Source organism: Scleropages formosus, chromosome 7 (genome assembly GCF_900964775.1).
Source record: "Scleropages formosus chromosome 7, fSclFor1.1, whole genome shotgun sequence".
NCBI lineage: Eukaryota > Metazoa > Chordata > Actinopteri > Osteoglossiformes > Osteoglossidae > Scleropages > Scleropages formosus.
Window position 1 is genome coordinate 8,525,860 of NC_041812.1, and position 14,822 is coordinate 8,540,681.

Below are 14,822 nucleotides of genomic sequence, written 5' to 3' on the forward strand. Positions count from 1 at the left end.
AATGTCTTCCTTTTTGTCTTATAACTGTTTTTCATATTAAAAATACTAGAATTATGCCTCACTTATAAACATACTTCTGGGGCATTTGTTCAGCAAAATGGGAACAATCTTGTTAAGTATGTTTGGTCGTATATAGAAGCCCATCACTATAGACCATTCTGTCAGTGGTCGTCTGATAGGATGGAATGTGCGAATGTTACAGGCAACATGGACGTACAGTATTTGATAAATGATTGTTGAATTCCTTCCTCCTATTATGTAACATATCTGAAATTGATATTCTAAACATACTCTACAATGCTTACTCATTTGCCTTTTCTCATAAAAAACTGGATTTTGCATCCCTCAGGGAGCTCCGTATAGAAGTGACATTCAAGTAGCAATACCTGGATAATCATAGCAGATAGTGTTGGACTCATTTATGTAGCTGTCAGGAGATCTGGAGAGAAATGGGACTGACAGAGATGAGCTTGAGACACTTCTTGAATACTAGGAAGGATTCAGCAGCTCTGAGGGACAGAGGGAGTTTGTTCCCCCAAAGTGGGGCCAACAACGAGCTTTTAATTATGGCCCCCCGTTGGTAGTGGGACTACCAACGAGTCAGAGGTGGTGGTGTACAGCTCTCTTTCTGGGGTGTGGGGTGTGATCAGGTCCCATAGGCATCAGGATGCAGATAGATTTGTTATTTTGTAGGATCAGAGTCTTAACCTTGAAATGGGTAGCTACAGGAAGCCAGTGGAGAGGGATGGGGAGAGGAGACACATAGAGATGTTTTCTTGAGAGGGTGGCCCTGGTTCTCCATAAACACCGTTGCTCAAATGCGGACTTCATCAGAAGCCAGTGAATGAGCAGAATGCAAAAACCACCAAAATTTCACACAATCCCCCAAAAGACTGTAGCTGTGGAGCAGTAGAGCCAATTAACAATGACAGGTTGGGTTCAGAAGTTTATTTTAGGAACATTAGTTAATTCACTGAGGATTTGAGAGCCACTACATGGCTTCCCTGGGGCCTCTATTGTCTGATGAGCCTCAGTGAGAGGCACAGATCTGAATGATCATGGGATCAGCTCTCCAAACAATCGCAGCACCATTTCCAACCATTTCTCTCTTCTCCAGCCTTCACATATCACATGTGCAATTACAGCCATCTTGCTATATAAGCAAGAATGGTTTCACGGCACTTAGAATGTAAGTTCTCACAGTAATGACGTGTCTGTGAGATCCATCAGATTTTTTACCTGTTGCTCGGTTTTACCTGTACTTGGTCATCTGTCTGACCACCATAACCCTGTGGTTTCTGCTTCATGCTTTAAAAATAATATCATTGCTTTGATTTACAGCTTGTGCTGTCAACAGGTCTGATAAGGCATCACCAGTTTCACGCATAGCCTTCACTGTCTCCCACAGTGACTTCGAACCAAAGTCCCAAGAATGACCCCAAAAATGAAAAGTGACACTATGAGAGCTCAGAGTGGCTCTGTAACCCTAAAGCAGCAGCTGAATTCTACTGCCATGATGCCACAGTCTTTAGCTAACGGGCAGACTGACGGTGTGTCCAAGGTAGGTCATAACTGCACAGAGCTTCACAATCCCACCTCCTGCTCTAGTATCACTGACCCTAAATTACTGCAGTAGAAACTGTCTAGCTGTATAAACAGGATAATGAGTCTAAGTAGCTTAATACTGAAAGTTACTTTGGAGAAACGTGTCAGTAAAATAAATATGTAAATTGATGGAGACAGGGTCTTGAAACTTATTGTTAGGTATTTATTGCTGGAAGTGGGATGGACCACTGTGAGGAGTAACAAGGGCAATGGGCTGACCGTGCGCATAGAGCTGAACCAGCACAGGCCTGAAGCCAATGGACTGTCGCTAAACTGAGGCTGTAGACTGTCACCTAGTGGCTGAATGGTTCTGGGAAATGAGCCTCTTTCATTCATTCGGATATGAATTTGCTCATGTGCCACACATCTCATTTATTGAATTAGATCGTGCAAATGTACTAACTTTCCAACACAGAATGTATGATAAAGTGTTTATGAGTCAGTTGTGAGATAGGCAACATTGGCAAAATTAAATCCTGCTGAAGACGTTGCAGGTTTGTGACGTGAGGCTGAGATGAGGGTGTCGTGTAATGGTTAATCAGTGTCTGACTTGTGCGCCTTTGCCTTTTTTTGGCTGGTCTTGGCTTTATTATAGTTGGGCTCCCTTACGGTCTTGAGTATTTTAGATGGGGGACGAGGAGGGTCTTGGGTTCGAGTCCTGCTTGGGGTGCCTTGCGACAGACTGGCGTCCCATCCTGGGTGTGTCCCCTCCCCCTCCAGCCTTGTGCCCTGTGTTGCCGGGTTAGGCTCCAGCTCACCACGACCCCACTTGGGACAAGCGGTTTCAGACAGCGTGTGTATGTATGTTTTATATGCTGTACATAGACCAGTACTCCTTCCCCCTGCACCTTAGATTGTCCTGTGACCCATGTAGAGCCTGTGATCCTGCCCCACACAATGCAGGTCACAGTGCATCGCTTGATGGTATGCACCGTTAATTTTATAATCTCCCACAAATGAGAACAGACATACAAGACCCTCAAATAGAGAACTTCGCACACATGAACTTTGCAGAATTGCTGTCGCTATTAAATGGGCCTGAGGCCTCACAATTCATCTCAATACATTAATCACAATGAAAACACACCAGGTCACTTAAGTTACTTTACTTGCTTTTTTCTTTTTTAAACATATTAATGAGGGAAATGCATTTATACAGATGCCTGAAGGGAGCGCTACACATAAAGCGCAAAATTCACAAAGAAGCAAAACAGAGTCAAAAAAATTGCCCTGGACTTGCAATAATTAAAAGGAAAACCAGTTTGACATATTTGACCAAAGGATTTAGATTTAATGTTGTTTTCATGTTCATAATAAACACAACCAATACAGCTGAGAGTGACAAATGTGCTCCAGATTTGGCCTCTGTGATGCACCATGCATTCCTCTCACCCTGACGGTGGGGAGGGGTAAGAGTCAGGGGTCCAGGTTGCTCGTATGGCCAACGTGAGGTATAGCTGGTACTGATCCGCTCCATCTTGCTCGGCTTATAAACGTACAGTGTGATATGAGCCCATAATGTACAGAACAACAAGGAACTATTTGTGTGTTTCACTTGTTTCGTAGTACCTAAATTATCTGCGTCTTTTTAAGGCAAACAGCAGACTTGGGAGGTGGCAGTCATGTCAAATGGTGGGATTGATTAACACAGATAGAGATATTTTGGCATTGAAAGAGTCAGAATATGGAGCTAAAGCTGCCACACAGATGTGTTTGTAAAGGAGGATAAATGGAGAAATGGCAAAAGGCAGGAGGAGCTAAAAGATCATTTCTAATAATACTAAAAACTTGTCAAAGCAGAGTGGCTGCCAGCAGTGCTACCGTGCGTCCAAACTCTATGGTGTGGAATGAGCCTTAAAGACCCAGTCTGGTGAATATAAACCTGCAGCACAAAGCCATAAGTCTATGTACAGAACATGAATCATAAATACAGAATAAAAGAGTCCTGCTTCTTCTCTTTCCGCCTCGGACATGGAACGAGCTCCTGTGTAAAATCTAACAATTTGAACCTCAAATCTCCACAACAGCCAGACTTCATCCAGAGATGCATTAAAACACTGAGTACCTTTTAGTGTCATTAATTTTGCAAAAAAAAAAAAAGAAACCCTAATAAAAAGTAATAACAGAAAATGAAAAAAAAATGAATGTCAAACAGATACAACTACAATCATACATCCCGCTCCCGTGGGACTGAAACCCCAGATGCTGTCTGGGTGCTCAGTGACATTTTGAACACAGGTTTAAATGAAGGCAGGAGGTGAGAGGGTCAGTGAAGATAAACCAATCAGATGAAAGGAGCGGAGCTTAAAGTGTCACTAGGCCCAACCAATCAGACAAAGCAGGGTGGGGCGAGGAGGGTTAGTGAACCCAAACAATCAAGTAAGACAGGGTGGAGCTATGAGGTTCAGAGAACCAAGCCAATCAGGTAAGACATGACAGGGCTAAGAGGGCCAGTGGACCCAACCCCTGCGACAGAGTAGCCTCAGCAGCAGCCACCCCCAGCCTGCAGTCCTCCCTGGTTCCCAGACAGCGCGGCGTTGGTAGCAGCGTGCTGGGGGCCGATCTTGATCCCATTCGCCTAGGGGGAGAGGCCACAACATGCACGAGCACATGCACACACACACACACACACACACACACACACACACAAAGAACAGAGATTTAACAAACAGAGCAGCACCATCCACCATACCTAGACCGCTTCTGAAGCTCCACCCCACTTTAACAGTTCAACATCCCAGAAAGAGTGAAAGGAAGTGAAGTGCACCACCCTTCTCCCTCAAACATGTGGGGATGATACATATCTACAAATTCTACACAGGTACTAACTACTGTGAAATTGTTCCTTGTGAAATTGACACCTGTTCAAAAGACTCTGAAAGTACTACACTCCACACAGTTACATACCTCGTTGTTTATATCAAAGACTCCTTCCTGAATCTTCTCATAAATTTCCTTTGCGGTGTTGATGAATGCCTGGAAGGAAGACAATGGATGTTCAGTTAACGATTCTCTGACAGTGATCAGACACAGACACTGTGGTCACAGAAAGATTTACCTCCTCTACGTTAGATGCGGTCTTGGCTGAGGTCTCCATAAAGATGAGGCCATGCTCCCGGGCAAAGGCCTCCCCCTCCTCCCGCTTGACCTCTCGCCGAGACTCGAGGTCACTGGAGGTCAAAGCAGAGCCCCATTCAAAGATGTGTAACTCTTCTCTCTCTACGTTAACCACATCTGCTAAGCACATGCTGGGCTCGTCTTTCTAGTCACCTCTTGTTTCCAATGAGCATGATGACCATATTGGAGTTGGAATGTTGGCGTGCGTCTTCTAACCAGGTCGTCAAGTGATTAAAGGTGTCTCTTCTGTTGAGAGCCAAGGAATATCAGGAGGACTCGACACTAACAGAAAACCAACACGTTGTCCACTAGACTAGGAGGTCAACATATAACGGCAAGGTGTTAAACAGTGAGTATTTAATAAACAAGATGACCTATGACCTACAGCCCTCTGACCTTGTGATGTCATAGACCAGCAGGGCTCCAGCCGCTCCTCGATAGTATGACCTGGTGATGGAGCGGAATGACTCCTGGCCGGCCTGAGAGACAAATAAGTCAGCAAGTTGATTAAAGCTTTCTTCTTCAGTGTACATCCAGCAGGCTCTGCCTACCAAGCCAGATACCCAGCTCTGCCTACCAGTTTGCACATGATAATTGTCACCTGATTGATCCTACAGGCTCTGATCACTCCCTACAGGCCATTAAGAGCACTGCATCCCTTCACCTGTGGCTGCTTGGCGATTCCACACCAAAATCTAAAGCCTGTTGTTGATATGGTGAAAATAACTCCTCCTATCACTCAGAGCTGCTGAGTCTCACCCAATATCCAAGAAGGGTCTCAACCCCATCTCTTTCAGAGCTATTTCTCTCCTGATCTCCCGAAAACTACATAAACGCTATTTGAAAAATCACTTTTAGGTAGCTGAGGAGGGATGTGAACCAGCAACATGGTGGTCACCAGACAGACAAGATGTGCTTCGATAATCATGTGTCTCCAGCTCTTTGTCTGGAGTTGAATGACCTTTTGTTTAGAGTTGTACATCACTTTGTAGAAAAGTGGCTGTCAAATACACGTAGGTCCACTGACTCCACCCACTGCTTTATTTATGAACAGTTGAGTGACACATATTGACACATTTTAGAACAGCTGAACTCCTACTACAGTGGTTCAAACTCCTGAAACAGCCTCATCACTGGATGATTACTGCACTTATTAAAAGAGAGGGATCCAACAAAGAACAGTAGCAGGGACCATGTGGTTCCACTCCCCTAAAGGCAGAAGAGTGAGAATGGAACTAATAATAAATAAATAAAATAAAGAATGAGTGACACATCTGTCAGGCAAAAGCTCCAGAGTGACAGCTTTGAGCCCTCCCACACGCCCACTCTCTGTAGCTCATTCCAACATCAACGCCCAGTACCCCCTACGAGAAGCCATACACTGGCTGAAGCTGCTTGTTCCAAGTGGGGTCACGGTGAGCCGGAGCCTAACCTGGCAACACAGGGTGTAAGGCCCAAGGGGGGAGGGGACACACCCAGGACGGGACGCCAGTCCGTCAAAAAAGCACCCCAAGCAGGACTCGAACCCCAGACCTGCCAGAGAGCAGAACCCGGCCAAGCCCGCTGAGCCACCGCCAAACCGCCCCCCAACGAGAACCCAAAAGACAAAAACAGTGAAAGGGTAAATCTGTTCATTGACACAGAGGGCAGCAAAGGTCACAGGTGTCAAACACACTCACCGTATCCCAGATCTGCAGTTTTATCTGTTTCCCGTCGATGGTGATCATTCTTGCTCCAAATTCTACACCTGCAGTGTGGAACCAGAACTTACGAGTTAAGCCGTATATAGGTGACTTCCAACAGCTGTGTAAAAATTAGTTATTCACGCTGTTGTTATCCACATGTGTGACCCAGTATTCGCGCTCCACAGACTGAAAGATACCTGAACATCATCCAGCAGAGGCAACAAGGTGGCTGGACCGGGACTGGGTTCAATTAAACAATTAGAGTATATCAAATTTAATGAAGTCCTCCACACCAGATTCTAGTGGCTCCACCCCAACCTAACCCTGATGGTGTAGAGAGCTTCTTACCGATTGTGAGGTCATGTACTGGCTGAAAGCGCTTGTCTGTGAACTGCAGTAACAAACATGACTTTCCCACTCCTGAAAGACATAAATGTGGCACCGGGTTAGTCTCTGCCCACAGAACAGTCCATATACACACTGCTCTCTGAGGGCAGCACTTCCTGTCAGGAGAGGAAGGAACCGTAACTTATTATTGTGAACCTTTTACTGACTAACATAATGCTACAAGTGACCTTGGACTTGTGAACCAACCAAGTAGTGAACAGACTTGGGGTCCCAGCTGTGTTTGTAAGTCGAGAAGCGAGTGGACACTGTACCATCAGCTCCCAGATGAGCTCACAGTCCTCATCTCCTCAGGTTTCCACACCTCATACACAATAAGGCCACAGGGCAGAAGGTGAACTCTGAACCACCGTCCACAGTTCAAACACAGAACTCCTCCCTGTGTCCTCATGTATAACGGTGTATGTACGATTAACACAAACATAGATATTTGTGAAACAAATTTCACTGAAGGAAGATGTGTAAAAATCATCATCAAACTGCTGTCACCAGGACACCACGGGGCAACAGTAGGTGGCGCTGTTGGGATTGCTGGGGAAAGAAACGGTGACCTGGTGACCAAACCAGCAGAGGCCTGGGAGTAGCAGAGCTCATCATGATCAGTGAATGATGGTCTTGAGGCCAAAGGTCACAGACTGACCACACCTGACAGTATCACATTACAGTCTGAACAGCTGGAAAGTAATAGACTCTATACACCATGGCATGGATACCTTAGTTAGATGGATATTGTACCTGACTGACACTTTACTTCAGAAAACAGCATGCCATGTACCTGTTGGACATGATAGATGGGACCATATATACACAGATTACAATAATAGTATTGTTGTCAATACCTTTACTTACTTACTAAGTTAGTGTGTGTCTGATTATAGACACAGGCTGATGGACACCACGGACACTACCTGACCAATCATGTTGTATCTGACCATGGATAGTTTACCAGATAGTATAGATATAGACACTCTGTTCTTGATATGTCTATTTCTGATGGACACTCTGCAGCTACCCGACACCTCATGGATACTGTACAATTGTGAACTGATGGACACGACGACCGTGACTCAGTCGTGACGCCGTATGATATGTGTAATACACTGACTGCGAGTGAGTAAGTAAGTAACACAGTTTTCAGCTCACCCGTATCCCCAATGATGATGTACTTGAAGAGGTACGCGTACGCCATGTCCCGGCGCTCGGGCTCCTGCGTTCCGCCTGCAGCTCTTCACTTCACCAACACAAAGGCGCCTCTTCCTTCGGCCTTTTTCCCGTCGCTTTGCTCCGCTCTCTCGGCCACAACGAACAATAAACAGCCCGAGCCTCGGAAGGCGACGTCATCCGCTCTACTTCCGCTTCCGCTTCCGCCCCTCACGCAGACGGAAGCGTTGGCGCCCCGGGGCCACAAGCGGCGCGAGTGCGCAGTCCGGCCTCGTTATCAGTGAGGTGACGTCATCGAGAACGGGCTTCGGACGGAGATGCGTTTCGTCTTCGCGTTTTATCACGGATAAGTTAATATTTCCAGTTTCTCAGTAACATGATAACCGAGCGAGAGGTAGTGCAGAAGTTCACACCAAGTTGCAAAGAGTTGTAAATTGGGGTTATTTTCACATGATGTTGGGGCCCTGGGCAGTTAGGGAGGAGGGGGTGTGGCCTGGGCCCCCATCTGGAGCAGATGGATAGATAGATAGATAGATAGATAGATAGATAGATAGAAACTTTATTAATGATCCCTTAGGAAATTGAGAAAATGCCCCAAAATAAGACCTGACGATGCCAGTCGCACCCCATGTTGACTGAAGCTGATGACCACCTGCCATGGTGGATGAGACGTACTTAAGTGAAATGGGACATCAAGTTGACACTCATCTACAATGTTAGTATTAGTTGTTAATTAACTTAAAAGTCTTCTTTACTGTAGGATGCCCAGGAGAGATGGGCAGCCACTGGTGCTTGGACCCCCACAGATTTTTATTTTTTTTTCCTCCCTTGGCTTTCCATTGAGAGTTTTTTGTTCCTTTCCTCTGCGGCCAGTAGGCAAACTTATAGCTTTAATAACTACATGGAGAATGTATTACTCTAGTATATAGTCAACTATCTTATTTATTTGTCTTATCCCTTTGTTCAGCGCTCTATAAAAAAGAAATTGAACTGAATTGCACAACAAGGCTACAACAGCACACATCACATGAAGAGAATTATACAAGGGAGCAAATAATAATGAGGTACAGAGAGGTTAGTACCACCCCGACAGAGGGAGGACTCATTACAGAGGTCAATGGCTGTTGGCAGGAGTGACCACACATGGCTCCTTGGAACGACCTAACTGGACCGATCTGTTGTTGAGGGTGCTCCTCAGTTTAGCCACAGTAATGTACAGAGGTTGTGAGTCATTGCCTGTGATGGGTAGGGGATTCTTGCAGAGAGTCCAACCACACTCCCAAGCCTGAGCTGGTGTTTCCCATTAGGCTATTCAGTCTGTCGGAATCACCTGTAGAAATGCCACCTGCTACACATTTGTCCTCATCAGCTGTGCAGCTTCAGGGTTTGCTGCTTGTTGTAGTGTGAGATGCAAGAACAGAGTGTTCTTTGTTTCCCAGTCTGGTGCCTCTGGTCACTGGGGTAAGATCATGACTACCGCCAGCTGCATGAACCTCTTTTCCGGAAACATCCCTGCATTGAGAATTTGTGCAGCTCTACAGGGCTGGTCAGGGTGTTGGTGGAACACACACACACACACACACACACACACAGGGACATTGTGCTCATTGTTCAAACCATTCAAAGAAAAACCCCACTTTAGTAGGATCTGGAAAACCTCAACTTACCCATCATTACTCTGATTTACCACGGTACTGGGAAGTTAAAACCTTGGGGCTGGTATGTCAGATGTGTGAGGAAGTGTCTGCTCTGTGGGTCAGAGAGATGGGCATGAGGCCCAGCCAGTGAGGGCGCTCCTATGCTGCCCGGCACGGAGCCCGAGGCCAGGTCCTCCTGGAGTTTTACACCCCCAGCACACATCTCTGTGCCAGTCAAGCTTCACCACAGCTCTTCAAGCACAGAGAGCAGAAGAGACGCAAAGAGGGAGAGACCAGCGGAGCCCCGTTATTGCTGGAGCTGATGAATGCAAGTAGCTTTTGCCTGTGAAAACATAAGTTATTCTTTTCACTGACAGGAGGCTTGTCTACAGCTCACAGGGGGTCTTCACAGGAGCCCCAGAAGAAAACTTTTCATCATCAACTCGTGGGGTTCCTCCTTGCAGAAGGCAGTACGCTTCCAAGGTCCTGGCAACTTTTATCGTTTTCGCAGAGGAGGTTTGTGATAAGAGGACTCCAACTCCTCCATGGCTGATGACAGGATTGCAGGATGGTCTGAGCAGGAGTGGGGATATGAAGAAGGTAAGAAGGACCCCAAAGTCACTGTATCCCTTCTCATTTGTATTCATTTATTTAGCTGATGGTTTTCTTCAAAGTGACATGCAGTGCTAATAATGCAGACTCAGTTATAGATCTGGTAAAAATTACAGTGAAAATTACCCATCGATTCTGTGTAAGTACCTCGATCTAGGCAACTACAGCAAGAGGTGGGATTTTAACCTTCAGCCTTTGAGCAGAAGGTAGCAACTCTGACCACTACTCGACCTATTTTCTCTTCAACAGTAGCTTTTCTGTCTCATCACATGATGTTCAACATGGCACAACAATCTGACTTATATAAAAACTATAGTAGCATAACTCAGAAAACTGAACTTGAACTGCTCTCGTGGTTCAGTAACTGAAATTCCAGGAGCTCCTCAGTTTCCTCCCAGATGAGAGCTGAAGGTTTTTCTCCGAAGATTCTCTCTAGGGAACGATGGGATGTCGAGGTTTGGTTGGTTTCTCACTCTGGCCATTCACCACATTTCAGACTGAGATGCTTTAGACAGGAACCAGGTCACTGACTCTGACTGATGGGCAACTCCTGGAAACCCAGAAAAGGGAATGATGGAGAATTCAGACTTTGTGTGCCCTTCAGGGAATGTAGTGTGTGAGAGACATGCAGACAGTAATGAATCTGTGTATCTCTCCATGTCTGAGGAGGAATAAGGCCGTGTGTGTGTGTGTGTGTGCGCGCGCGCGTGCGTGCGTAAGTAAGTAAGCAGTAATGTAGGTTAGCTGATGTTTTCTGAGCATGAAGGACCATCAGGGACCTCATTTTCTGCCCCAGTTTTCTGCCACTTTGAACCCTTTGAACCACCCCCAGAGTGAAACAGAAGGTCTAGGAGTGCAGATTCTCCACCTGTGTCAGTTTCCTGTGCAAACCTCACGGTTGACACACACACTGCACCCACTGCAGTACTCTACTCTATGCTGATGTTGTCTGACCACAGTTTGACCACAAATATTGGTTCTGAGTTCATATTGCCTAACACCAGCTGGTGGCTGCATATGGTCGCAGGTGTGGAGTGGGGCCTCCTATTCCCCCAGGCCAATGGTGACTACCAATCGCCCATCAACCTGAACTCTCGTGAGGCCTTCTACGACCCGACACTGCTGCAGACCAGGCTGACGTCCACCTACATCATGTGTCGGGACTGTGAGGTCATCAATGACGGGCGGACCTTGCACATCATGCTCAAGTCCAAATCGGGTACGACAGCGAACTTTGTGGGCACAGAGCTGGTCTGCTGATGGAGGAGAACGTTGCGAGCTGAGTGTGTCAGGACAGGTGGTTACCTGTGCCCTTACTCATCCCTCCTCAGTGGTAACAGGGGGGCCACTTCCTAGCCAGCACGAGTATGAGCTGCATGAGGTGCGCTTCCACTGGGGCAAAGAGAACCAGCGTGGCTCGGAGCACACCGTCAATTTTAAGGCGTTCCCCATGGAGGTGAGCATTGCCCTCTAGTTGAGGGTCATATGTGGGATTTCTGAGGAACTGGAAATAGGGCGTGTCTCGTGCTCAAAGTATATTCAAGAAGTGCCTCAAAAGCTATCTTTTCCAGACCCACTTCTTTCCTGATCACCTGTCTGCTCCATTAACTTTCAGTAAAAATATCAGTCAGAAAAAATCTCCCCATCAGTTCTATTTCGTAATGTATGTTGGCGAACACAGCAGTGACTACTTTGTAAACCATGTTTCTGCTTTTCTGTCTTTCCCGCTGTTGTTGAAATGCACTTTGCTTTGGAGAAAAGCATCTGCCAAATGAGTAAATGTAAATGTTTAGTTACCTATGGGGTGGAGCTTGGACACAGACTCCATATGGCAGTTTGGCTTCTTAGCATCTCCAGTACTCTGGGATCAGGGGATCGTTGCATGGATAGGGCTGTATTTTACCTGCTCTCTGTGTGTGTGAACGTGATCATGTCACGCTTCTGCCTTCCAGCTTCAGCTCATTCACTGGAACTCGACTCTCTTCAGCAGCATTGAAGAGGCCCTGGGCCATAAACATGGAGTCCTCATCGTCGCACTGTTTGTGCAGGTACTCCTCCCACTGGTGGTCTCAAAGACACATGATTCATCACCACGTGGTGTCAAGGTCACTATATATTATTTCTGTTTCTTTCCTGTAGTTTTAAAATAGTTTTCAGACATTTTAAGTCAGTTAATTTGTGTTCCTCTGTAGATCGGGAAAGAACACCAGGGCCTGAGGGCAATCACTGACGTTCTACAGGACCTGCAATACAAGGTGAGCAATTCATTAGGGAGAGGGCTAACATTGAACCCACAACCCTGCTCTCAAACCCTTAACCTTAACCTGCAGCACAAACTGAGTGATGGCTGATCATGGTCCAGATGTCCATGGCTCTAACTAACCGATCCAAAGACAGCAGGTTTAAGTGCTCCCAAGACAACAGGCCGTGAAAGTCAGATTCTTCTAACTTAGAGTGAACTGTACGCTCTACTGTAGCACATTGCAGGTCATTCCTCGGAAACAACTCACCACAGGAAGGGGCACCATGACATGCAGAGATCATGGCCATGAATCACATATTCGTTAAAATACCACATTTCTCCTCCTCAGTCTCTGCAGTTTCCCTGGTGGACCTCAGCAGGATACCTTGAATCAGTGTGAATCTTGTGCTTGTTGGTGTTTTTTTGACATTAACAGGGCAAGATGAAGACGATCCCCTGTTTCAACCCCAACACACTGCTCCCTGGTGAGTTGGGCTCATGGATCAGATGTTCTTTCAGTTCAGCTTCTACTGCTCATAGTCATTCAAATCTAAGTGCGATGTACAAAAAACATACAGTTCCCTGCCTCTGTCTTCTGATTTCTAACCCGTGACTCTCTGACTTTTGATCTATCTCCATGGTCACCCTCAGACCCCCTTCTACGAGATTACTGGGTGTACGAGGGCTCTCTGACCGCACCTCCCTGCAGTGAGAATGTCACCTGGATACTGTACCGCTACCCCCTGACCATCTCCCAGGTCCAGGTACACCCAGGTCCTGTTCCCACAACTGTCAACTGGTCTCTGACTGCATCTATCCTGAGGTTTACACCACAATGGCCTTTGCAGATGGAGGAATTCCGGAGGCTGCGATCCCATGAAAAGGGGGTGGAGCTTATGGAGGGCAGCGATGGTCTGCTGGGGGACAACTTCCGGCCGACGCAGCCGCTCAACGACAGGGTGATCAGGGCTGCCTTCCAGTAGAGTCTTGGGGAAGGAGGAGTAGGGGCTGGAAGGAGTTAAAGAGGCACCGTATGAACCTACATGTGTTGGACAGCTATGCTCACCAGTGAGATCTCAAAGTCACCCCAATTTGGTTTCAGCAAGAAAAAAATTCAGAACAGGAATGTATGCTCCGACTGCAGATGTTAATGTTTCCATTATGTACTGACAGTGGAGCTGAATAAACTGTTCAGAATGTGGTGAAACGTCACCGTGGGTCCCGCAGCACCGAGAACTTGTGTGTGAGATTCATTTTACAATGATTCTCAGATGTTTTTAGACATCGCAGGGGAAGAACCCGCAGGCCTCCAAATGACAAACTCATCCGAATATTTAATAACATGAGCCACTGCTCACCTTGACAGAAGCAGTCCCTCATTTTGCATCTTATGCTCTCAGACTGCCAGCCCACATCCACTTCTGAAAGCCACACCCACAAGTGGGGGAGCAGGTTCATGGGAAATAGTTTTGTTTTTCCACACTCAATGATGTAGAATTATGGAGGATGTTAAAGTGCAATAATAACAAACACAACATGCAAAAGTCAGCTGTACTGTAGATACCCGTTTATGCTTTTCTCTAAAGAGATACACTGCTCCCCCTCACACGGTGGCCTAACAGCTAAGGGTACAGTGGATTTCTATATCTATTATGTGGAGAGGAGGCCACAAAACAGGACCCCTGGCATAGGGCGCATCCCATCTGGAAACAGTGTCTCGCATTTTACTGAGTTTCCGTTCACCAGCCGCAGAACTTGGCTCTGTCCCTGATGGACTCAATGGTGATCTGGCTTCAAGTCCACATGGCTCTCACTTCTACCGGCATCACCAGGCAACCGGTGGAAAGTGGAGCTTTGTGTATTTAAAATAAGCAGTTAATTGCTTTTTACTCTTCCTTTTTGAAGCCAGATGCAGCTGGGCACTGAGCTGGTGGTCAGTGTGTGTCTGTTGGTGACTAGTGGTCACTGAGATGTGGGAAACCATAACTCTAGGAGTCTGCCTGGCCCAACAACTGACTGTCCACAGACCTTTGAAAACATAGTTTTTATTCAGACACACAGATGCTGTGCTGTCGATGCTGAGACTCGGGCGGCAGCATATCTGTTAATGTAGGTAGAAGGCTGGGTTAATCTCGTGATTTTAGGTTGTTTATTAAGAAACCGTGTGATTCATCAAGCTCTTTGCGAAAGGTACCTACATTTACATTTATTCGTTTACTAGATGCGTTTCTGCAAAGCGACATACAGCACTGTGCAAAAGTTTTAGGCACTTCTTACAAAGCTTAGTAACCATCCATCATCAACAACCGCTTGGTGCAGCGGGTTCGGTCGGGTCCCGCTCTCTGGCGTCTCTGGGGT

General features: G+C 46.5%; 2 protein-coding genes across 7 annotated transcripts; one reads left to right on the plus strand and one right to left on the minus strand.

Moving 5' to 3' along the window:
• Positions 1–2,713: 2,713 nt before the first annotated feature.
• Positions 2,714–8,178, minus strand: LOC108937747 (ras-related protein Rab-2A-like). The gene is made up of 8 exons (XM_018757884.2): positions 7,956–8,178; positions 6,756–6,827; positions 6,402–6,469; positions 5,119–5,201; positions 4,876–4,968; positions 4,664–4,775; positions 4,513–4,581; positions 2,714–4,183 (listed from the first exon to the last, which is right to left on the minus strand). Exons 1-8 carry the CDS (start codon positions 7,999–8,001, stop codon positions 4,088–4,090), a joined length of 639 nt encoding a protein of 212 aa, XP_018613400.1. The 5' UTR covers positions 8,002–8,178; the 3' UTR covers positions 2,714–4,087.
• Positions 8,179–8,210: 32 nt separating this feature from the next.
• Positions 8,211–14,168, plus strand: LOC108937746 (carbonic anhydrase-related protein-like). Of its 6 annotated transcripts, none has more exons than XM_018757878.2 (9): positions 8,211–8,688; positions 9,988–10,210; positions 11,250–11,441; positions 11,554–11,678; positions 12,175–12,327; positions 12,415–12,477; positions 12,901–12,949; positions 13,116–13,228; positions 13,313–14,168. In XM_018757878.2, the coding sequence occupies exons 2-9, from the start codon at positions 10,156–10,158 to the stop codon at positions 13,445–13,447; spliced, it is 885 nt and encodes a 294-aa protein (XP_018613394.2). In that variant the 5' UTR covers positions 8,211–8,688; positions 9,988–10,155; the 3' UTR covers positions 13,448–14,168. The 6 variants fall into 6 exon arrangements, with proteins under 6 accessions (XP_018613394.2, XP_018613397.2, XP_018613396.2 ...); XM_018757881.2 differs by having other exon boundaries at positions 10,003–10,210; XM_018757880.2 differs by having other exon boundaries at positions 8,211–8,323.
• Positions 14,169–14,822: the final 654 nt, after the last annotated feature.